Here is a 25635-nt window from a genome sequence, read left to right on the forward strand (position 1 = left end):
AATTGCCCAAGTTAACATCAAGTGCGGCATATACCAAGGGGATGCACTATCACCACTGTTGTTCTGCAAAGGCCTGAACCCCCTCAGTCACATCATCACAAAGAGTGGCTACGGATACCAATTCCGAAGCGGGACAACAATCAGCCATCTCCTCTACATGGATGACATCAAGCTGTATGCCACGAATGAGCGAGAAATTGACTCACTGATCTACACCACCAGGATCTACAGCGACGACATAGGGATGTCATTTGGATTAGACAAATGTGGCCGGATGGTATCAAGAAGAGGCAAGATGATCAGAACTGAAGGGGTTGACCTAGGAAGTCATCCACAGCCAAATACCTCCAGAGAGTAAGGCAAGTCCTGAGAAGTTAGCTGAATGGCAAGAACAAGGTCCGAGCCATCAACATGTATGCACTGCCGGTGATCAAATACCCAGCTGGGATCATAAGCTGGCCAAAGGAGGAGATATAAGCCACAGATATCAAGACTAGAAAGCTCCTCACCATGCATGGAGGGTTTCACCCTAAGTCCAGCACACTGAGGCTGTACACTAAGTGGAAAGAGGGAGGCCGAGGACTAGTGAGCGTCAGGGCCACTGTCCAGGATGAGACATCAAAAATCCAAGAGTACATCAGGAAGATGGCCCCAACAGATGAACTGCTCAGTGAATGCCTTAGACAGCAGAAACCTGAGGAGGAAGAGGAGGAGGAGGAGACAACATGGAGGGACAAGCCCCTACACGACATGTACCACCGTCAGATAGAGGAAGTGGCTGATATCAAGAAGACCTACCAATGGCTGAATAAAGCTGGACTGACAGACAGCACAGAGGCACTGATCATGGCAGCACAAGAACAGGCCCTAAGTACAAGAGCAATAGAGGCCAACATCTACAACAGTAGATCTGACCCAAGGTGCAGGCTATGTAAAGAAGCCCCAGAGTCAGTCCAGCATGTGGTAACAGGGTGTAACATTCTCGCCAGCTCAGCATACATGGAAAGGCACAACCAAGTAGCTGTACTAGTGTACAGGAACATCTGTACCCAGTATGGACTAGAAGTACCCAAATCCCAACATATTAGAATGTTGTAGGGACATACCACCAAAGGTGGTTGAGAACGACAAGGCTAAGATCCTGTGGGACTTCAGGTTCCAGACTGACAAACAGCTGCTGGCTAACAAACCGGACATAGTGGTGATGGACAAAGAGCAGAAGAGAGCAGTGGTGATAGATGTGGCGATTCCAGCTGACGCCAACATCAGGAAGAAGGAACACGAAAAGATTGAGAAGTATCAAGGGTTGAAAGAACAGCTGGAACAGATGTGGAAGGTCATGGTCAATGTGGTCCCCGTGGTAGTTGGAGCACTTGGGGCAGTGACCCCTAAACTGGAAGAGTGGCTCCAGCAGATTCCTGGAACAAAATCTGAAGCCTGAGTCCAGAAGAGCGCAGTCCTAGGAACAGCTAAGATACTGCACAGAACCCTCAGACTCCCAGGCCTCTGGTAGAGGACCCGAGCTTGAGGATGACACACAGATACCACCCCACAAGGGTGAGGGGGACATTTAAAAAAAAAATCATATATACATATATCAGGTCTCTCATGAAAATGTCATGAGTGCCTAGAAAGGAATCAATTTGGATAAATATCTTTATCCAAATTTCTAAAAACACAGCATTCCTTGACATATCACCTACTCATCTATTCAGTTTTATTGTAAGCCCTGGAATAAGTAACACATTATCATGTTAAAATCTTGTGTTCACAAAAGGTAGTAAAAAGGCAGTAAAATAGCATATTAGAATGTTGTCGGAGAGACATATATAAATAACTAATGTTTATAATCAACTAAAATGTTAAAAGGAACCAGGCGCGAGAGTCCAAAAGTCAAAATCCAAATCCTTTAATCAGTCCGTATTCAAAGTCAGGAAAACTCAGAACTTACAACACCAGTGGGATACCCAAAAATCAAACTTGTGGTCATACAAAAGGCAGTCAAGTAATACAGTAACAATTGGCATACACGATACTTTGCGCAAACGAGTACTGAATACGCTGTGACAGCGCTGAACAGAAGTGAAGCACCTTAAATAGACAGGCCAGGGTGCTAAATTAATCTCAGGTGGAACTAATGAAAAACTAATTAACTATGGGATTATTCGATGTATCTTCTTCTTTTCCTTTCGGCTTTTCCCTTCAGGGGTCGCCACAGTGAATCAGTTGCCTCCATCTAACCTTGTCTTCTGCATCCTCTCCTCTCACACCAACTACCTTCATGTCCTCTTTCACTACATCCATAAACCTCCTCTTTGGTCTTCCTCTATACCTCCTGTTTGGCAGTTGAAAACTCAGCATCCTTTTGCCAATATATTCACTATCTCTCCTCTGGACATGTCCAAACCATCTCAGTCTGGCCTCTCTGACTTTATCTCCAAAACCTCTAACCTGTGCTGTCCCTCTGATGTACTCATTCCTGAAACTATCCATCCTGGTCACTCCCAAAGAGAATCTCAGCTTCTTAATCTCTGCTACCTCCAGCTCTGTCTCCTGTCTTTTCCTCAGTGACACTGTCTCTAGACCAGAACCGCATTGCTGGTCTCACAACAGTTTTGTACACCTTTCCTTTCATTTTAGCTGAAACTCTTCTATCACACATCACACCTGACACTTTTCTCCACCCGTACCATCCTACCTGTACACACTTCTTCACCTCTTTTCCACACTCTCCATTGCTGTGGACTGTTAACCCTAAGTACTTAAAATCCTCCACCTTCTTGATCTCTTCTCCCTGTAACCTCACTCTTCCACTTGGGTCCCTCTCATTCACACACATGTACTCTATCTTACTGCGGCTAAACTTCGTTCCACCCTTTTCCAGGACAAAACTCCACCTCTGTAGCTTCTCCTCCACCTGTTCCCTGCTCACACTGCAGATCACGATGTCATCTGAAAACATCATAGTCCATGGGGATTCCTGTCTAACCTCGTCTGTCAGCCTGTCTATCACCATAGCAAACAATAAGGGGCTCAGAGCTGATCCCTGATGCAATCCCACCTCCACCTTGAAGTCCTCTGTCACACCTACTGTACAGCACACCTCACCACTGTCTTACAGTCCTCATACATGTCCTGTACCGCTCTAACATACTTCTCTGCCACTCCAGACTTCTTCATACAATACCACAGTTCCTCTCTGGGCACCCTGTCATAAGCTTTCTCCGGATCTACAAAAACACAATGCAGCTCCCTCTGGCCTTCTCTGTACTCTATCAACATCCTCAAAGCAAATACTGCATCTGTAGTAGTCTTTTTTGGCATGAAACCATACTGCTGCTCACAAATGTTCACTTCTGCCTTTAGTCTAGCTTCCACTATTCTTTCCCATAACTTCATTGTATGACTCATCAGCTTATTCCTCTGTAGTTGCCACAACTCTACAGATCTCCCTTGTTCTCAAAAATGGACACCAGTACACTTCTCCTCCATTCCTCAGGCATCTTCTCACTATCTAAAATCCTGTTGAACAACCCAGTCAGAAACTCTACCACCACCTCTCCTAGACACTTCCAAACCTCTACAGGTATATCATCAGGACCGATGATCTACTTTCCTTCCAGGTGACACACCAAGTACTCTCCTACCTGTCTCACTGATCACATTATCTGTAGCTGTCCAGTCATCTGGATGCACCTCCTGACCACCCAGAGCCTGTCTTAACTTCTTCCTAAAAGTCATGCAACACTCTTCCCTTTTCAGCTTCCATCATTTTTTCCTCTGCTCCGTCTTTGTCTTCTTCATCTTCCTCACCACCAGAGTCATCCTACACACCACCAACCTATGCTGTTTGGCTACACTCTCGCCTACCACTACTTTAAAGTCACTGATCTCCTTCAGATTACACCGTCTACACAAGATGTAGTCTATCTGTGTGCTACTACCTCCACTCGTATAGGTCACCCTGTGTTCCTGCTTCTTCTGGAAGAAAGTATTCACTATAGCCATTTCCATCCTTTTTGCAAAGTCAACTACCATCTGTCCTTCTGCGTTCCTCTCCTGGATACCAAACCTGCCCATCACCTCCTCATCACCTCTGTTATCTGCACCAACATGTCCACTGAAGTCTGCACCAATGACAACTCTCTATTTCTAGGTATTCTTTGCATCACTTCATCAAAGTCCAACCAGAATTTCTCCTTCTCCTCCAGCTCACATCCTACCTGTGGAGCATACCCACTAACAACATTGAACATCACGCCTTCTATTTATAGCTTCAGATTCATTACTCTATCTGACACTCTTTTTACCTCCAAGACATTCCTAACAAACTCCTCCTTTAAGATAACTCCTACTCCATTTTTTTTCTATGTACACCATGATAGAACAACTTGAACCCTGCTCCTAAACTTCTAGCCTTGCTACCTTTCCACCTGGTCTCCTGGACACACAGTATGTCTACCTTCCTTCTATGCATCATGTCAACCAACTCTCTACCTTTTCCTGTCATAGTTCCAACATTCAACGTCCCTACTCTTAGTCTTATACTCTTGGCGTTCCTCTTCTCTCCCTTCTTACGAACACACTTTCGTCCTCTCCTTCTTCGACCAACAATAGTCCAATTTCCACTGGTGCCCTGTAGGTCAACAGCACTGATGGCGGTCGTTTTTAACCCGGGCCTTGACTGATCTGGTATGGAAGTCATAGGTTTGATTTGTGTGTTTGATTTGGCAAAAGTTTTACGCTGGATGCCCTTCCTAACGCAACCCCCTGTATTTATCTGGGCTTGGGACCGGCACAATAAGACACTGGTTTGTGTCCTCTTGCGGCTACATTTTGTAATTCAATGTATACACTTTGTAAATAATCGGAAGCGTAACGATTGTATATACTTGTATTTGTATTTTATTCTTTACTCTTTTTCCACTGCGAAGTTATTGCACTGCGAGGAGTTGCCCAAATCTCATTATACTATGTATAGTGACAATAAAGGCTTTCTATTCTATTCAATACATTAGTTTTAGTCCATAGAACATGCATAAATAATTATTTAGATTTTAAACGGGCACTTGGAGTTCTTATTCGTAAATTGGTTAGAATCAATGAGGACACGTGATATGACAAACATGATTAAGACACGACGTGAACTCACAAAATAAGATGTCAAAGGGACATTTCCAGTAAGTATTTTGTGTGTTCCACTTTCCTTTCTTCAGCAACCCCCACTCACTTAGCACCACTCCAGCCTCACAGTATGCTAGCTGGTGTGTTCTTATATAAGTGTACAAATCCTGTGGGATGCCATGATGGCTATGGAAGCCTTTGATGACCACCATACAAAAAACACAAAGGCAACGAGGCAGGCTTTGATACCCAGATCAGTCCCCTTTTTGCCTCTCTGCCTTCATAATACGGCTACTGTCTCAATTTTTTCATCTGCTGTCAGCACATACAGACTTTTCAGTGGGCCCTCAAGGGTGAAATTCACACACATTTACAAAATGAGTCCATGCGCATAAGCAACACTCAAAAGCCATATATGTAATTACTCATTGATACTATATATTCAATAAAATATGCATGCATACATGGAGATTAAACTCAAGGGATTTAATGCACCATCTTACCCTGGATATCTCTTGTAGAAAAGCCAAGCATGTAAAGGAGTAATTTATGAATGAATGAATTAAGTGATGTCAAGATACCCATGTCATTTAAAAGAAAATGCCAATGCAGCAACTTTTACAAAATAGCTGTCTTCCTTCCATCCATCCATCTTCTTGGAGATTCTGCAACTGTGATCATCTCATTTCAATAATAAATTAAGAAACAATAAATAACATCAGTCTCTGGACAAACTCAGGGATGAAGGGTTTGCCAAATGTGTTCAATCCAGTATATTTATGTGTACTTTAGTCCTTTAGGTTGGACTTGATATGAAATTATTACAGATAAAGGTAAAGTAAAAAGGTACAGCAGTGGCAGCTGTGTTGCGCTCCTGCTGCTGCTGCTGCTGCTACTGTTGCTGTTGCTGCAGAAATTAGCTGCAATCAGCCAACCTGCATTTTGGAATGAATGATATTCAGCTTGTCATTTCCTTAATGATACTGTACCAGATACAATGTAAACGATGGGTACTTCTCCCATGTTTCTCTTTTTTTTTTTTTGATGGTGGGTTTCTATTTCTATTTTTATTTCTTATTTTTCCAAATTAAAATAATTAAGAATACATCTTCTTTTTCTTTTGGCTTTTCCCTTCAGGGGTTGCCACAGCGAATCAGTTGCCTCCGTCTAACCCTGTCTTCTGCATCTTCTCTCACACCAACTACCTTCATGTCCTCTTTCACTACATCCATACACTTCCTCTTTGGTCGTCATCTAGGCCTCCTGCCTGGCAGTTCAAAACTCAGCATCCTTCTGCCAATATATTCACTATCTCTCCTCTGGACATGTCCAAACCATCTCAGTCTGGCCTCTCTGACTTTATCTCCAAAACCTCTAACCTGTGCTGTCCCTCTGATGTACTCATTCCTGGAGAATTGAGAGTACATTAATTTGTTTATTTATAGTATAAGGGGTATTTATTTAAAATTCTGTTAGTTTCTGTACCTTATTTTATATAAGAAGAAGAGAAATCAACATTATTACTCTCCCGTAGGGGGAAATTATATGTTTTAAAGGAGAGTCTGACCCGTAATAATTTTAAAAAGCATCCAAAATTATTCCCTAACTATGCCCTGGTGGCCAGTATTATACCTTGCCTGCCCACCCAAGTCAGGTGTATGTGGGAGCTCATGGTGTATTTTTGACGCAGTTCAGATAGAAAGTCAATAATGGTGAGCTGCTTGCTATTGTGTTGAGCTGTTGCAAATTCTGTATCATAATGTATTGGAACTTTACAAATTCAATATGTGGAGCTAAAGCATCAACATCACCTTTTAATGAACACTAAGTATGTGGAGATATCTGAAGACGTCATGCCTTACTTTCTCTTGATACTATATTGATTTACTGCATTAGGGATATTTGTGGGTTTCAGGCTTTGTTTAGTGGACAAGTAGCCCCCTGCCAGTGATAGTCTGCAGGTGTAAATATAGTTTGCATAAATCTTTCACATGGTCACTGCTTAGTCTCCTTCTCTTTCATCTGTTTTATCTTTGTCATGCATTCATAAAGAGCCACAGGTGTTTGTGTCTGTTTGATGTGAACAATATCTGAATTCACACAGCAACATGGCCCAGTCCTGAAGATTTGGTCTGAGATATACACATTTATATCTGCTTTGGGACATAATTGCTGTGAATGCCAAGAAAAAAATATCACTGATTCAATGCAAATGGAATGGAATTATTTTAGATACTGGACAAATTTTGACAATGACAAATTTTAGACATTCGAAAGAGAAGGAGACAGAGAATCAGTCGGAGAGTTCTTGTTTTGTTCAACACTTACATAACTGATAGTGTTGCTCTGATCACAGTGCATGATGTCATCAGATTGGAATCAGGAATTTCATCATTTTAGGGATCATATTTCCTTTTCAAACAGCATCAGTTAAATATAGTTTAATGTACATGTATGATGCATTGTGTAAAATTCTTATAGAGTTAGGTTCATAAATATTTGGACAGACACAAAGTTTTTCTAAGTTCTGTTCTGTACAGTACCGCAATGGATTTTAAATGAAACAATTCAGATGTAGTTGAATTGCAGACTTTCATCTCTAATTCAGTTGGTTCAACAAAACAATTGAATAAAAATATGAGGAGCTAAAGCATTTTTTAAAACACAATCCTTTCATTTCAGGAGCTCTAAAGTAATTAGGTAAATAACTGAAAATTAAATATTCATTGCTAATAATTTGTTGAAAACCCTTTGCTGGCAATGACTGCCTGAAGACTTGACCTCATGGACATTACCATATGCTGGATTTTCTCATCTTTAATGCTCTACCAGGTCTTTACTGCAGTGGTTTTCAGTCTCTGTTTGTTTGTGGGTCTTTCTCTCTGGAGTTTGGTCTTTAACAGGTGAAATGAAGGCTCACTTGGGTTGATATCAGGTGACTGTTTTGGCCATTTCTCTAATTCTCTAATTGTCTAATTAAAACTTCTGGCTTGCTTTGGCTGTATTTTTGGGTCATTATCCATGCGTGTTGTGAAACACCTTCTCATTTTGGTTGCATTTGGCTGGACTTGAGCCAACAGTATCTCCCTGAACACCTCAGGATTCATCTAGCTGCTTCTGTCCTGTGTCCCATCATCAATAAACACCAGCGACCCAATGCCACTAGCAGCCAAGTGTGTCTAAACCATCACACTGCCTCCACCAGCTGTCCAAAGAATTTTCTTCCACAACTGGGCTGGCATTTTAGAAGATTTTCAAGCAAAGTCCAATCTAGTTTTTACGGAAGCGTAGAGCTGCCAGACCAAGAAAATAAAAACCGGGACGTATCACATTATTTCGTGATACGTATCACGTTATTTCGTGATAGTATCACGTTATTTCGTGATATGTATCTCGTTATTTCGTGATACGTATCACGTTATTTCGTGATACGTATCACGTTATTTCGTGATAAGATGTTATGTTGACCCCGCGACCTGCCTTTGCGGATTAAGCGGTTTAGAAGATGAATGAATGAATGAATGAATGAATGAATGAATGAATGAATGAATGAATGAATGGTTATGTTGAGATGATGGAGCTTGTATCCATGCAGCCGGCCGTGTCCCTCCAGCTCATCAATGAGGAACGACGCTACCTCAAGAGGGTCCGACTCGTTTTTCCTCCGGTATAGCCCCATATTTTTCAAATGTCGTCTTAAGGTACGCATGCTTATATAAATTTCATCCACGGAGCCCAATAACTGTGAAATCTCACCATGTCTCAAGCCAAGCATGAAATATAAATCAATGGCATCATGTAAAGGAGTCATGATTTACTGATGGCCAGCAGACAGTAAATAAAACCACTTTAAAAAGTCGTATCACGTTATTTCGTGATACGTATCACGTTATTTCGTGATACGTATCACAAAATAACGAGATACTATGACAAAATAACGTGATACGTATCACAAAATAATGAGATACTATCACAAAATAACGTGATACTATCACAAAATAACGTGATACGTATCACGAAATAACAAGATACTATCACAAAATAACGTGATACTATCACAAAATAACGTGATACTATCACAAAATAACGTGATACGTATCACGAAATAACGTGAAACGAAACAACTGCCTTAAATTAATCAACCAATTGATAAATCAATCGATCGACCAATTGACCAATCAACCAACCAACCAACCAATCAATCAATCAACCAACCAACCAACCAACCAACCAAACAACCAAACAACCAACCCATCAATGAATCAATAAATCAATCAATCAATCAATCAGTCGATTTTTATATAAACAGTAAAGAGATTAATCACATCAACAGACATTTCAAAGCGCTTTTTCAGACAGAGAAACCCAACAGAACCCTCCAAGCATAAGAGACAGCGGTGGGGAAAAACTGCCTCACTGAGAAAGAAATTATAGGCAGGACCCAGACTCTGGAGGGTGGCCATCCCCCTTAACTGATTGGGTGGAAAAGAAACACAATCGGGTTTGGGACAGAGCAAAAAAAAAAAAGAGAGAGACAGAGCGACAGACAGACAGAGTGGCAGATAGACCAGATAGTCACTGTCTGGAGTTTAGAGTTTAGAGTTTTGATAAAGCTTCTGGATCACATCGAAAAGTGAAATAAATTCCTTTATCACTTACAAACTTAAATCACCTCTAAGATATGCTCGTGCGCATCTTTGGTGAAACATTCACACAAAGCCATCAAATCAAATTCATCCATCTATTTATGTACATATAATCCTTCTAACAAACACACAGAAAAACCAAACCAATCACGTAACCTTTCTGAAGAAGGTTAAATATGTAGAGAGGAGGGGAATGGAGTTGTCGCAAGAATAAATTTAAAAAAAGAAAACTAACGAATGATGTACAAGGAGAGGAGAGAGGAACCAAATTCATGGGACAACTGACAACCCTCCAGCATGCCTGCAGGCCTTAGCCCAGTTGGTTGGTACAGTCATGTGGAGTGTAAGAATATCATCCGCTTCTTCATGTGATGAGGGAGTGAGAAATAAGGTGGAGGAAAGGGCTGAGATGTGTAATGGGTGGTGCCTCGTAAAATATTGGGGAAATGAATTATGGGGAGGAAGTGAACCAGAGCAATCCAGAAAGATATGATGGGGTTGAGTGAGGGAAGGGCAGGATAGGAAAAAGCAGGCACAGAAAGATGGTATTGGAGATGGATTAAAACGACTGGGTTTGGATGGTGTGCAACAAAGAAACTGAAAAGAGGGAAACAGGAGGGAGGGATTAAGGGCAGCTCCAGGTGGAAAGGGAAGTAAAGTTGCCAGCTTCTTTCTGGCATATGTCCTTGCCTGCAGGAGCACACAAGAACCCGGGAGAGGGCAGCTGGTCCTTAGCCACATCCAGGCCATGGCATGTGCCAACCATGAGCCCATCATGCCAGTGTTCAGCGTCCCATTTTGTCTACTTTCCTTGTTTGTAGAACGCCACATAAAGCTAACCCACTCCTGTCTCAGAGAGCAAAAAAGGCAGCAGGATTTCTGTTTGCTTTCATTTGTTTTGCATTTATTCATTGCGCTTTTTCTTTTAATGACATGTTCATGTGGCAGCAGTTTTTATGTTTCCCTACATATTGGCAGGAGGTGTGTTAAATTTATTTCATTCATATATTTATTACCATGGCGCACTGGTGTCGTGCCCGGAGTTTCCCCCGCCTCACGCCCTCAGTCAGCTGGGATAGGCTCCAGCTCCCTGTGACCCGCCACAGCGGATGAAGCGGTTCAGAAGATGAATGAATGAATGAATATATTTATTAATATTGTCCAAGATATGTCAATTTGTTTAATGGGGATTTTGTTTGTTTGCTAGTTAGGATTACACAAAGGCAACAAAATAGAATTCTATTAACCTTGCATGTTTTTGAAATCTTTGCATATACATGGTTAAGGTAAAGCAGGTTTTAAAAACATTCAACACTTCATATTTTTTGTTTTCTTTAAACAATTCTGAAAGTGTATGTTGAAGATACTTGTATTTATTTAGTAATCTGACATGTTTAGAGTCCTGTCGCTAGCAGGTTTTAAAAAAAACCCCAAAATGTTTAGTAATGTGTAAATTTGTACATAAAAGTATTATGAAACCTGGCCAAAATGCCAGCTTTTTTCAGAAGCACCTGTTGCACTTCTTTTAGAATTTGAAATTTGCATTTTTCAATGGTTTCTTTTACTGTATTTCTCAGGGAGTATTGCATGAATCCTGAATCATCAAACATGTTTTTGGTTGGTAATCTGAGTGTGTACAATTTGGTGTAGATCTGTTCATTTCCAAATGTTTTCAGAAAGGATTGTCTCTGAAGTGCAGTAGCAAAATGGTAACCTGCAATTACCTGTGTACTTTTGTTAAGATAATAAGAATTTGGTTGGATTTCAAAGATTTTGATAAATCCACAGGCCCGTCACAATGTTCTGTTTTCTAACTACAAAACTTTTTGGTTTGTTTTATTGAGACACTGTAGACAGTGTTCTGTTTCTAATTCCATTTGCAGCACTTCAGCTTTTACAGAACTTGGCATGAACCGATCATTTAGCCTATAATCAGCAACCCTCTCGAAAGCAGCTATTACATTGCATACAGATAATGACTATTGTCCCTCATTACTATTGCTGTTTCCCTCTTCAGCAAAGAGCGAGAGATGGACTGTCAGTGACAGGCAAAAAAAAATAAACAATGGTGAACATGCAACAGCACTTACGTCAAGCTGTTGATGTTAAATGGACCTACAAATTACATTTCCATAAAACAGACATTGTCACTGAGTAAATATGAGCCTAAACAGTACAGTGATACCTCTACTTACGAATGTCTCTACTTACGAAATTTTCTACGTACGAAATTTCTCAGCAGGAAAATATTACCTCTACTTACGAAAGAAATTTCGACTTACGTAATGTAAAAACACAGTATCGGCTGATACTCAAATCTCCCACAGGTTCCTGAACGCAACATTCTCATAGCTGCTCTGCCATTGGCTATTACCTATTACGTATCTTCCTGGCATCCCATTGGCTAAGAGGGATGCCACTCCACCTCTGTGTGGAGCTAGAATGGTGCTTATGGAGTGTCTCGGCATTCGGCACTGGACCCGTGAGGTAGTCTAATAGTTTTGCACAAATAAATCACTTTTTGAGTACGTATTCACTATGGACCCCAAGAAAGTGAAAGAGAACAGAGGAAAAGAAAAGATGAAGAAAAGAGTCTTTTTGTCCATACAAACAAAGCGAGAGATCATAGAAAAGCATGAGAAAGGGATTTGGTTGATCTCGCCAAAGAATATGGCCAAAAATCTGCAATTGACAAGTTGTTAAAACAAAAGGAAGATTAAGGAGTTTAAGGCATTGCGTGGGTGGTTGGAGAAGTTCAAAAGGAGGACTGGAATTCACTCTGTTGTTCAGTATCGTGAGAAAGGAGCGCATGAACCAAAGAGGCCAAAAAACAATGGGGACAGCTGTTAAAAGGTAAATGACCGTAATTATTATTCTTTAGTCTATTCTTTGTTTTTTACGTTATGCACAACTGTCATTTATTGTGTAATAATCTAATCTTTTTTTTTTTTTGTGGGCTTTGAACGGATTAGGGCATTTGCATGAAAAACTATACTATACTTACGTAATTTTCTACTTACGTAATTTCTTCCGGAACCAATTAATTTCGTAAGTAGAGGTACCACTGTATGTGAATTGCAAATTGTGTTGGGATTAAAATCTTACAGGTCCCATATTATGCTTTTTTAAAATCATGTCATTCAGCTGCCAGATGTCCAACTACACTGTATTTGAAATGTCTTGCACCAAAATGATCCGTGGTCCTTAATATCTTTGATTGAATATTGATAAAATCATTTACACCCCTAAAAGCTTGGTGTTAGTGGGGCGGGGCTCTGAGCTCCCTATCTTCACCCCCCTACCCCCTCTGAACCTCCTCTATCAACACATACTCCCCCTCAGGTTCATGTGCGTTTTGTTTGCATGAGCCATGTGAACGCGCATGCACTAACGTTTAGTCTAGAACTTTTTTAACTTTCAGTAAGTGTATTACTACGTATTTCGCTCGATTTTTTTCTTGTGTTTGTCTCTCTTGTGAATAACTGTTGATTTTTCTGCACTGAGCGTGGAGCTGCTTTCTCAGTCACCTGAACATGGCTCCATTCTTCATTATATTAACACTACATTGGCTGATCCTATTGACTGGTAAACATCGCAAAGAATTTAAAACATATAGTGTTTGAAAATGTTTAAAATGGGACAAAAATCAGTGGAGATGACAACAGATATTTACAGTCAGGACGTAATTAACGATGTTTCTCGACAATTGTCACGGACAATAAGAGATTGCAGGGAGCTAAACTATCACAGCCCAGATGAAACATGGAAAAAAGGTAAGCCATAGCGTTTGAGTACTGTATACTGAACTGGCTGTTGAGCAGGCACCATCCCTATTTTCCCTATTCTGCATCCACTAACCCACAGTGAGTAAAATGCAGGGGTACTGGATTACTTCCTGTAATGGATACAGAGTCAGTCACTTCTAACTCACTCAGATTACCGGTTTGGCCTTGACTTCTTACGACACAGCTAGAGCAGGGAAAGTTTGTGTGTGTGTGTGTGTGTGTGTGTGTTTGTGTGTGTGTGTGTGTGTGTGTGTGTGTGTGTGTTTGTGTGCGTGTGTGTGTGTGTGTGTGTGTGTGTGTGTGTGTGTGTGTGTGTGTGTGTGTGTGTGTGTGTGTGTGTGAACGTATCCAGCCTTTGTTTCTCACAAGGCTGGGAATGAGTGATAATATCACCTCTTGATATTCTGCCTGCATTATTTCACATTTAGGCTTTATGTCAGGTGAACATAACTGTGAAGTGAATATCTGTTAGGCTGTACAATTAAGGCTGAGGCTGTTTATGAGCGGTGTGGATACATGCAGCTGTGACGATGAGGAAACGCCTTTAGTGGACAAACTCGCACATGACTGAAGTGGAACTTTCAGTGTGTAGCTCTGAGCTAGGACATTACTGCACTTTGTTACCGTAGCCTGAACACGAGCCCCCCCCCCCCCCCACACACACACACACACACTTACACACATGCACACCTGACTGAAGCGAGGCTAAATAGTTAACCAAATGCTAGCTGACTTCAACAGTTTTTGAGGAACTTTCAGTGTGTAGCTCTGAGCTAGGACATTACCGTACAATGCTACCGTAGCCTGAACGAACTCCCCCTCGGGGATGGCCACGCTCTTTGGCATGTCAACCAATCAATATCATGAATCACTCTGTCCAGTCACAGAGCGCAATTTGTGACATTACAAATTGCGCTCTAGCAAAATCTGATCGTTTTGATTCTGTCTGGGCCATGAATTCCTGAAATTCCAAATATTTGTTGATGAAGGAAGCTTTTCTTTACCAGGTTCAAAGAGTTGGTCGGGTTAGGAAGGGCCATTATGTACTCTATATGTAGAGACCTGAAAAATTTTGATTTTCATGATAGGACCCCTTTAATTATTTTTAATAATTATTTTGACACTATAATAATGATCACAAGGTAGATTTAGGATGTAAGATTTAGTGGCATCTAGCAATATGGATTCAGACTGCAGCCTACTCTAAGTACTCTCAGCTCATCTTCCTGTGTCCTCTAAGAATGTGAAAGCTCTTCTCATGACAGACTCAACAGCAGAAGATGTACTCCATTTATACAAAGGCTCAGTCTTACATAACAAAACACAAAAATCCAGTGTTATACTGCACGGCCAAAAAAAAAGTCACCGTTTGGGTTTCAATAAATAAATCGCAATGTTGTGATCAGGGGTTGCTTCAGTTGGTCAGGTCTGGGCTCAGTTATATTATTCAGCAAAAAAATTAAGTCAGCTGAGTATCTGAATGTACTGAATGACCAGGCTATCCCATAAATGAATCTTTTCTCCCGGATGGCACGATCATATTCCAGGACAACAATGCCAAAATTTATCGGACTCTAATTGTAAAAGAGTGGTCCAGGGAGCGTGAGGAATAATTATGACACATCAATTGGCCCCCACAATCCTGAGCTTAACCCCATTCAAAGTCTATGGGATGTGCTGGAGAAGACCTTGCAGAGTGGTTTGACTCCTATCGTCAATACAAGAACTTGGCCAAAAATTGATGCAATTCTGGACAAAAATATATGCTGTGACGTTGTACGAGGTTGTCGAGACAATGCCGCTGCAAATGCGCATCGCAATCAAACCTACAGGCAGTCCCATGAAATATAAGAGTGTGTGACTTTTTTTTGGGCCGGGCAGTGTATAAGGGACTTGTGCTTGTAGAGAAATGACTATGAATATTATTTTCCACCAGATTCATATGCACAGTTCTTCTCCATCGTAACTGCTAGTAATAGAAATTATACAAAGCAAACACAATTCCTACCATCTTTTAATGCTTTAAAGTAGTAACTCATGTAGAGTTCACCTGTAAATTATAATCAGAGAATCAGAATCATAGAGAATCAGAGTTTTTTTATTGTCATGCTGACACACGTTTACATATGACAGTACGAAATATGTCTCTGAAGGTCCCAGTAAGCCCGGTTGATAAATAAGATAAATAAGAATAAATAAGATAAGTTAAGAAAAGATAGGTTAAAAATGTAAGATAAATAGGAGAACAGAGAAAAGTTAAGAATTGTAAAGTGTAAATTGAAAAGTGTCTGAACAGCAAAGTCTATTTACAGTGTAGCAGCTGTATGTGGGTAAGTATGTAGGTGCTCCATCTATTGCACCTGATGAAGCACCATATTGCAGCAAATCCCCGTGTGTCTGTGGTGACACTCGGGGCGTCGTGAGGGTGACTACAGAGCACCACAGGAGTTCAGCTGTCTAACAGCCTCTGGGAAGAAGCTGTTCCTCAGCCTGGTGGTCCTGCTCCGGATGCTCCGTAGTCTCCTGCCTGAGGGGAGGGGTTGGAAAAGACTGTGTGCTGGGTGGGTGGGGGCTCTGATGATGTAGGTGGCCCTCCTTCTACACCTACTTGTGTAGATTTCTGTGGTGGTAGGTAGGCCACCCCCTTCAGTCCTCTGTGCAGCCTTCACAACCCTCTGCTGAGCTTTCCTGTCTGCTGCAGAGCAGCTGCCGTGCCACACAGGGATGTTGGTGGTGAGGATGCTCTCCACCGCTCCCCTGTAGAAAGCCTGTAGAACTCAAATTTTATAGTGCAATCCTGTATAGCGCATATGTCAAAGTCAAGGCCCGCGGGTGAGATCTGGCCCATGACGAATTATTTATGGCCCACGAGATGATTTTTAATTAGTAGAACTGGTCCGTAGGCCACATTGGCCCGCTGGTATTGTACACGCACCAAAACTACATTCCCCACAATGCAACCGTAGCAGAAGTCACGCAGCGCAACAAGGGGGCTTTGGTTTCATTGTTTATCAACAATCAGAGCAGGGGTTGGGTTTAGCTACTACCTCCTCGAAAATGGCTAAAAGGAAGGTGGACGCTGAGAGTAGGGGGTTTGAAGCCAGGTGGGACTCAGAGTGTATGTTCAGAGAGGTAAAAGGTAAACCTGGGGGTCTTCTGCTGAGTTTGCACGGTTCATCCCCGACACTGTGCATCCAGCTCGGAGGGCATTTAGCCGCACATACTGTATGAATTATATTTCTCTCTGATGAAGCTGAACAAAACATCACACAGGAGCTGTCTGACTGATAAGCACCTTCACTCCATCCTGTAGATATCCCTAGCTCAGAGCCTGACCCTGAACATTCATGAACTCGTACAAAAGATGAGACACCATCATATATCAGGGTCAGCCTCAGACAAGTGAGCGTCACACAGCAGTAATGCATTTTCAGTTTTAAATTCAGTTAAATTTTCACATTTGTTTCTACAAGACGTGATGTCTCCTTAAAGGAAATATTGTTTTGTCTGTGTGCCATAGATTTTTGTATTTTATTTATTTATATTTATTTCAGTGAAATGGACTCAGGGAAATTTTATATTTAAGAGCCATGAGAAAGGATACAACTGATTTCATTTTTCTTAATTTTACTATTTGAAAACAGTGATTGGTAGGATAATAGAGCAGCAGTCTTTTTTTTTTTTTTGCACAATAATGCATATATTGTGCATGCAATAATGCATGCACAATAATGTATCTTCAGTTTATAATGCATGCAATTTCATTTATGCATTTATCTTGATATTAAGGAACATATTTTGTTTTTGAAGGACTTTTACTTTTTTGCCTGTTGAAAATGTTTCCCCTTGAAGTTACTGATAGAGCCATAAGAACATGTTGCTTTATTTAATCATTAAATAATATACACTGTGTTAGCTCTTGGTTCAATAGGCTTTGTTCATTTCAATATGTTTTAATAAACTTTGAACCAGTCCGGCCCCCGGCTTGTAGCAAATTTGTTTTTTTGGCCCTCTGTGTATTTGACTTTGACACCCCTGCTGTATGGTTTCCAGCTGCTCATTACATCCCGCTTCAAAGCGATGATGTATTGTAATCGTCAGTGCTCGTGTGTTCATCAATCAGTTCATCCGTCTGTCAGTTCACCAAATATCGTTGCAACCATTGCAGATAGAAAGATGAAACAAAAAACACATTGGGGATGAACGAGATGATGGCCTTGACCTTGAGAAAACTAGGTGAAGATAAAATTTCAACTTTTGTACACTCAGGAACCGGATAAGATAGAAAGATGAGGGAGAAGGCCAGTGTGATTAAGACCATAGATCAAAGTGCTTTGATCGATAAAAGTAGGTCAGAGCACTAGCTTTGATCTTTGACTTATGCAAGTAGGTTAGGGTAAAATTTTTAATTCAGGGGTGTCGCAGGATGCTGCAGTCTGTGACTGCCTTGGTTGTAGTTTACATTTAGCAGTGGTGTTGTGGTGTTTTTCTGTTGCTGTTTCTCCCAAACACTTTGCAGATGGTGCAGACATGGACATTTGTTCCAACCTCTCATTAGCCAATGCTGAGCAGTGTCTTCCTGATGTAATCATTGGTCATTTGGAAAAGGCATTAATTTGGTTATTTACCACAAACTCGGTATAAAGTATTTATACTCTTGCCTGTATCTGTGAGATGCAGCTGTACATTTACCAGATATGTCAAATTACTAGGTGAACATGGGGCAGCAGTCTGATTGGATTTTAATGATTAAGGAGATTTTAGCTTCAACCCTCCTGCTGAAAATCCTGGCTTGTAGCAGCTACAGTTAAACAAACATGTAAAATACTGTATTACTGAGTCTGAATGAATTAATATCTCCTGTTGGTCTAGAATTGTAATTTCAAAGAAATGAGTCTTTTAAACAAACATTAAAAGCAGACATATCACCCACTGGGTTGGTAAATTCAGCGTTTAGAGACATTTTCAATTTTCTTTCATGCTGCAACAGACACACAGTATTACCTTGGTATTTGCTTCATTACAATTTAATGTAATTTATAAAACCTCAAATATAAAACACTTGCATCACAAGCTACTATAATTTAGTGTGTTGTATGCAAGAGTGTTTCATTCATGTATAGAGGATGATACTCTCAATCCATAGATTTTGTTTTTCATAGAATAAATACACTCCAGAATAATGTTGAAATTGAGAGTGCAGAGAGGGGATTGAAATGAACTGGATTCTAGAGAGAAGTAAACAACTGTACTCTATAAACTATAAAGGTGCAGCACTCACGTCCAGATAATAAGGTTATAATAAAGTTATATGTAAGTATTATAGGTAAGTATACAGTATGTGTGTGTGTTGTAACAACACATAAAATATAAATGTAGAAACAAAAGTAAAAAGAAATCTCCAAGGACAACCTAGCAGAAGTCTCTCCCTCCAAATATGCTTTGTCCAGATTTGCCATGGAACATCTGCAGATATACAGAAGTGGTCTGTGCAATTTCATACATACTGTTTATACTCCATGTAGTCACACACGCATTTCTGCATAACACACGTGACTGTATAGAGTACATGTTTCATTCCCTCGCATGTGTAATGCAGAGCTTTTAACCAAATGCAAAAATAATTTTGTGTACATGTCTCTGGCTGATACTGAGCACACATCAAACAGTCAACACATCCTTCTACTAAACAAATCAATCTTCAGAAAAACTACTCAGCAGCTGTTTGTATAATTGAGTTACTGTTTTTCAAGCCAATAATTACAAGCATTTTCTGGTCCCAGCTTTAAAAAAATTCCTTTTCACTGACAGGAAATTGAAAAGTGTCAGAAGCAATTTAAAACCAAGCAATTTAAATGTCACTCTGAGCTCTGTAATGTTGTCACGCATGTTTATTAATTACATTTTTTTCATAGTTGACAGACCAAACAACTGATATCTCCATCATGAAAATAACCTGCATGTTAAATGGTGATTTTAAAAATATATCAGAAATTGTATGTTAAAAGAAACAAAATCCATTCTGCCATGTCGAAAAATGGATACTGAGACCGTTGCTGAACTGAAGAAAAACACGATTCCAAATGTGCCATTTAATTTCTATCGTTAAGAAATGACCAGATTGCAACGGATCGAGCCGTATGCCTGAAATAAGCACATTCAAATTTGATTCCATCCATCTCAGCTCCTTCCCTCCCACACAAACCAACCCCTTCACCTGTTAGCTGCTCAATTATCACTGGCAGCTATTTCAAGCTTTACATTGGTGGCACTGCACTGATGAAAATATATTCTTTTTGTGGGAAAAAAACAGAGAATGAAGAGCATGCACAATTTTTTTTAATCTCCAAATGTGTACATCTGCAGATATTTTCTAGTCAATGTATGAGAAAACACATGTTTAACTGCTTTAAAAATGTAAATCTGTAATCAAAAGTTAAATGAAAAAACACAGACCATAACTATATTTACCACTGTGTATCGGTTGTGCCAATTATCGGGATGAAGATAGAACTAAAAACCCGGAATATCTTCTCCTGTTATTCTTCAGCCCCCAGATAAGGAAGGTGGTTTGCCGAAGCAGGTGGGGAACAAGACAGAGTGTGGTCTGCTGGGATTGGTCTTGGACCTGAAGCGAGATTACCAGCCAATAAGAAACCAAATCCCTGAAGAGAAGCTTTACAAAGTCTACACTTTCAACTCTGTCAGGAAGTCCATGAGTACTGTCATCAAACTCTCTGATGGGAGCTTCCGCATGTACAGCAAGGGAGCCTCTGAAATTGTACTCAAGAAGTGAGTGCGGTTTTGTGAGTAAAATAACTGGGACAACAAAGGCATCAGATAACCCTGTTTTACAATAATGTGTTACAGTCAGTTACAGATTTTTTGCCAAATGTATAGCAATTCCAATTTGAGTAGATAATGTACTTGAGGGTATAACCTATTTTAGTGGGCTATCATTGTGGGATGAGCTCTTTAAAGGTCACAGAAATGTGACAATGCAGCAAAAAGCTCAGTGTTTTTCCTGGACTGATGCGGAGAGTAACAAAACAATATAAATAGATGATAGATATTAGACCAACAACCCTACAGAAGGGTCTGGAAAACAACATTCAGAACATTTTCAAGTTAAATGTAATCTTCAGGTGCACTTTGAAAACTTTAAAATATTTTGATATGATATTCTAAAGAACATGAAGTAAAAGGATAATTTTATGGGTTTTAACCAGAAGTTCAGTTCATTTCTTCAAAGCTATAACTGAACCTTAGATGAAAGACATAATAATCCAAATTATTTTAATATCACCAGATGGACTTTAAATTAAATTAAGAGGGCATTCTGCCAGCTTGCAACTCCACCAAGGCTCTAAAGTTCTTCATGGATTGACACCTTCATCCGGGTCACTCCTATTCGATTATGTTATGCTCTTTTTTTCTCACCAAGGGTTAGCAGACAGAGCCTCTACCTCTGGGGTATTTGTCAGTGTAATATGAGGCAACAAACTAGCTGATTAACCTAGCTTGACATATTGAGGTAATTAATCAGCTTCAGAGGTTCTGAATCAGCCTCAGTCTTGCTGCTGCTCTCTGTGATGCAAGGAAGAAATAAGATAAGCTAATGGGTTAATGACTTCTTTAGCTTCTTAGGGCAAATTTGTTTTACATTATGGCCATCATTTACATGAAAATGTTTATTGTTAATTCAAATGCACTACAATTATGTATTATAATGAAATTTCTGTATTTCCTATATGTACAGTTTTAAGGTTCCTAGTTTAGGATTCTGTGTGGAATATTAAAGTTTCCAATTTGGGTCATTAAAACAATCTCAAAGTTACAATTCCTGTTCATGCATACCCACATCTCACAACTCTACACTTACAGATGCAGCCATATTCTGAACGAGGTGGGTGAACCCAAGGTTTTTCGTCCGCGGGATAAGGACGAGATGGTAAAAAAAGTGATCGAGCCGATGGCGTGTAACGGCCTGAGAACCATTTGTGTGGGCTACCGTGACTTCACCAGCGATCCCGAGCCCAGCTGGGACGATGAGAACAACATCCTCAGTGATCTCACAGCCATCTGCGTTGTTGGGATTGAGGATCCTGTCAGGCCAGAGGTAGGAAATAATGAGATGCCTATAGATAAAAGAGTGGATGTTAGTCTCACTATGTTTAGATACTACAGTACCTCCTATCCTCTCACCTCAATTTCTAACTTAAGGCACTGAAAGCAATAGAAAATGATTTATTAAGTGGGCTTTTATTTAACTTTCATTTTTAATATGAAGAAAAGCAAGGATAGGTTTTCGAGAATGAAAAACGAGTGAAAGAGGTATCTGCGTACGGTGGTTGACCTTACTTGGCAGGCTCTTGTGCAGTCACAGGGAAGCAGGAAGCTCACCGACTACTGCATTATTCAACTTCCCTCTTCATCTTTTTTCCATGACCCTCCTCACCCTTTAAAACAGCATCTCATTCAATCTCTCCCCATAATTTTTCCTTGTTTGCACACCTCTCATCATTATAAGGTATGTCTGTCACCTTTCTGTGGTGTCTCTTTTGACGTTTTCTAGTGATTCCTTTCTCTTTCTGTTTGGGGCAGATTTACACAATCTGAGTCGTCTGAGATAAAATAAGTGGGAGGAAATAGAAAACAGTGAGTGCAGTATGAATTAGAAATCAAGTTCTAGAACAATGTCACTGTGTTAGTTAGTTGTGTATGCAGCGGCAGCAAAGTGTCCTGAAATGTGAATCTAAAAGTCTGCCTCTTCACTCCATCCGTAATAGATCACAGATCAATAGATCGTACTGGAAGCATTTTTGTTACTTGTTGCTTACGTCAGTAACAGAAAAAAACATGAAAAAATAACACAAAAATCAAAATTTTCTTCAAAAAAATCAAGACAGAATCACTTTGGCGGAGATAGTTGTGACATGACTTGTTGACGGAAACATTAACAATGTGTTCTTCTCAGACCTCTGTCCTATTATGCCCTCCCTCCAGCTAAACAATTTTACTTCCTTATCGTTTCTTGGCCATCCATTTCTTTTCTACACCACTCAACTTTGAACACACCAGATACTAAATGAATATTGGCCACTGTGTACGTGTGTGTGACCACTCATGTGTGATGACAGGCGGAGTTCACACTGTCAGGTCAGAGGCAGGCATGGAATCTGACAGCCTACAGTTCTGATGGACTATAACTGTCCTCTGTTTTCATCTCTTTGATTCAGCCATTAATTCATTTAGCATTTTTAACACTGTGGTGACACTACAGGCCTGTCAGCTCACCAGGCCACCAGGAAATGTCCCATTGCTCCTGACGGCCTGTCCGGTTCTGTTTTTCTTCCTCAACGGAAGTCACTTAACATCTGACATTTCCAATAAGTGGTGTAGAAAAGCAGTGCTCTGAATTTTGCTGCAGTCCAGTTGCATCTTACCGGATCTGTTAGACAATGACTAATAATGGAAATGAGATAACTCTCTGTGCTCATCTAAAAAGGTCATGCAGAGTTGCAAATATATTTTTTTTCCCCCCAGTTATTTTTCGGCTGCTCTGCGGGGATGTTGCCAGAAAGACAAGAAAATGAAACAGAAAACATGGGGGGGGGGGGATTGGAACAGTAGTGAAGAGAAGCAAATTCAGAATCAGATTTATGTCAGAGGGATGACAGACGGCATCACGAGTAACACGGGTAGGGAAAGAAACAGGAAATATACAAGACTGTAACCATATCCATGTTAGATGAGAGGCTTGTTTTTCAGTCTCACCTACCAGCCTGTTACCCTCTTCCATTGTAGAGCCAGATTGTATTTTTAATAAGCCTTGCCGGAGCACTTCTCCTCTCCACTCTCCAACTCCTCTTTCGGAGTGACCAGTCAACTCGAGCAGAGGGATTTCAGAAGGAAAGGAAAATAACAGACAACAGAGATGAGAGAACAACAGGAACTTGATATCTTGATAACAGTGACTTGTGAAGACCCACTTGCCACAATATTTACTGCAAGACTTCCTTTATTTTATTGGATCACATTACCTATAGAGATAATTAAAGAACAGAACATTTTCTACTTAAATTACTCCCACAGCTCATAAATTGAGAACTGGTTTTAATAGGAAATGTCATTACGTTCAGGTCAAAACATTCAGCCTCTTTAATTTTTCTGTTGATATGTGTGGATTTATTTGATGAAACTGAAAAACATTAAAGCTAATTTACCATTATTTCTCTTAAATATATCACGTTTTTTTCCTCAAAGATGTTTGTAATTTGTCTGTTGTCCAATGATGCTCCTAATACTTTAAATCAGTTTGCTTCAAGTAATAAAATGTATTTTACTTACAGTTTTACTTTTGTAAAACAAATATTTTTCCAACAAATTATTTTTAGATTTGGATGCATGAAAGAACATGCCATATTATTTGTTGATTACTTTTCATCAACAACCTGCCCTCCTAAACTGTTTGACTGACTTTGTAATCCCCCCCACCTTTAATTCCTTAAACCCATTATGTTAATGGTCAGTACGTTTTCACATTGCATCAATGGTTTCATTGGGATTCATTTCAACCCATGTTTTTCTTTACATGTGTGTTTATGAGTAGCATGCTCCTCTGTGTGTGCAATATGTGTGTACGTGCCTAATGCAAAGTGGAATATGCATAATACGCTTGCCTTGATGCAAGTGTCTGTGCGTAAGAGTGTGTGTGGGTGTGTGTGGTTGGATGATTGTGTGTGTGAGTCAAAGAGTGAAACTGTCGGAACCATATACAGTATATGTGCAAATGGATGTAAGTTTCTTTTACTGTATGTTTGTGCACCTTTGCCTGTGAGTGGGTTTAGACAGCTGTGCTCCCCCACACTGACCTTTGTCAGGAAGAAGATGTGTTTCTGAATTAATCCTCTGGTTTTTCTCTCTGGTTCTGCCACAGATCAATCTTCATGCATATATCTACTAGTCATATTTTTAACTGTGGTTTGGATGCTGAAGATCACAGGAACATTTGATCAAATGGAAATATTTGTATGAAGTGGTTGCTTGAATAAAGCTAGTCAACAAATTGCCTCTGATCTTCAGCTTATCGGCAGAATTTTTTGTTTTTTTTCAGCTAATTGTTTTGGGTTCCAGCCTATATTCACTACATTCATTGGTTTGTCAGAAACATACATCTTGATGTTGCTCTACATGTGCAGGATGTACATAGTTGCCTATCTGACATCCCATACGTATTTTTCAGAAATGTAAATTTTTTGATAAATATGTTCATCTTTAACTCTTTAGGTTCCTGATGCTATCCAGAAGTGCCAGCGTGCCGGCATCACAGTGCGCATGGTGACAGGAGACAACATTAACACTGCGAGGGCCATAGCCATTAAGTGTGGTATTATCCACCCTGGAGAAGACTTCCTTTGTATCGATGGCAAAGAGTTTAACAGGAGAATCCGCAATGAGAAAGGAGAGGTACAGGGACTCTTGTGAGAGTGAAAGTGTGAGAGTGAGAGTGAAAATGGAGAGGGGGGGAGCAATGCCTCTGAAATCCTTAATTACAAACACTTCAACTGACCTTCTGTTTATATTCAGGTAGAGCAGGAGCGCATTGACAAGGTTTGGCCCAAACTCCGAGTTCTGGCCAGATCGTCCCCAACGGACAAACACACGCTTGTCAAAGGTGAACTGGTTGACAAGTATCATATGAATTACTACTGATCAAAATGGAGCTCACCTATCTTAAACATTCTACATTAATGCACCAAAAGACACATGTTTTTTGCATGCATATTATTTGTCAGCTTGGGAAGATTGTATGTGTATTCTACAGGCATTATTGACAGCACTATGGTAGACCAGAGACAGGTGGTGGCTGTGACAGGGGATGGAACCAACGATGGACCTGCACTAAAGAAAGCTGATGTCGGTTTCGCTATGGTGAGCAAAAAGTATTTTTATCCCTTTCCTCTGCATTTCTGTTTCCTTTGAAAGAAAACAGCTGCTGTTACCTTCTTCTCCTCTGCAGTATTCAGGTTTTCCTTATAAAGGCTACCAGTGTCTCTGTAAATGAGTAGCTCCCCCTG

At 40.3% G+C, this 25635-nt stretch overlaps 1 protein-coding gene across 4 annotated transcripts in view; it reads left to right on the top strand.

Annotated features, from left to right (window-relative positions):
* Positions 1 to 25635, top strand: part of atp2b2 (ATPase plasma membrane Ca2+ transporting 2) — a 145647-nt gene that overhangs the window by 112256 nt on the left and 7756 nt on the right. For all 4 annotated transcript variants that reach the window (XM_068315038.1, XM_068315039.1, XM_068315036.1 and 1 more), the window contains exons 13-17: positions 20106 to 20347; positions 21440 to 21674; positions 24845 to 25024; positions 25145 to 25232; positions 25383 to 25489. In XM_068315038.1, the coding sequence (XP_068171139.1) occupies positions 20106 to 20347; positions 21440 to 21674; positions 24845 to 25024; positions 25145 to 25232; positions 25383 to 25489 (852 nt within the window). The remainder of the gene's footprint in view (positions 1 to 20105; positions 20348 to 21439; positions 21675 to 24844; positions 25025 to 25144; positions 25233 to 25382; positions 25490 to 25635) is intronic.

Source organism: Antennarius striatus, chromosome 5 (assembly GCF_040054535.1).
Source record: "Antennarius striatus isolate MH-2024 chromosome 5, ASM4005453v1, whole genome shotgun sequence".
NCBI classification, from domain to species: domain Eukaryota; kingdom Metazoa; phylum Chordata; class Actinopteri; order Lophiiformes; family Antennariidae; genus Antennarius; species Antennarius striatus.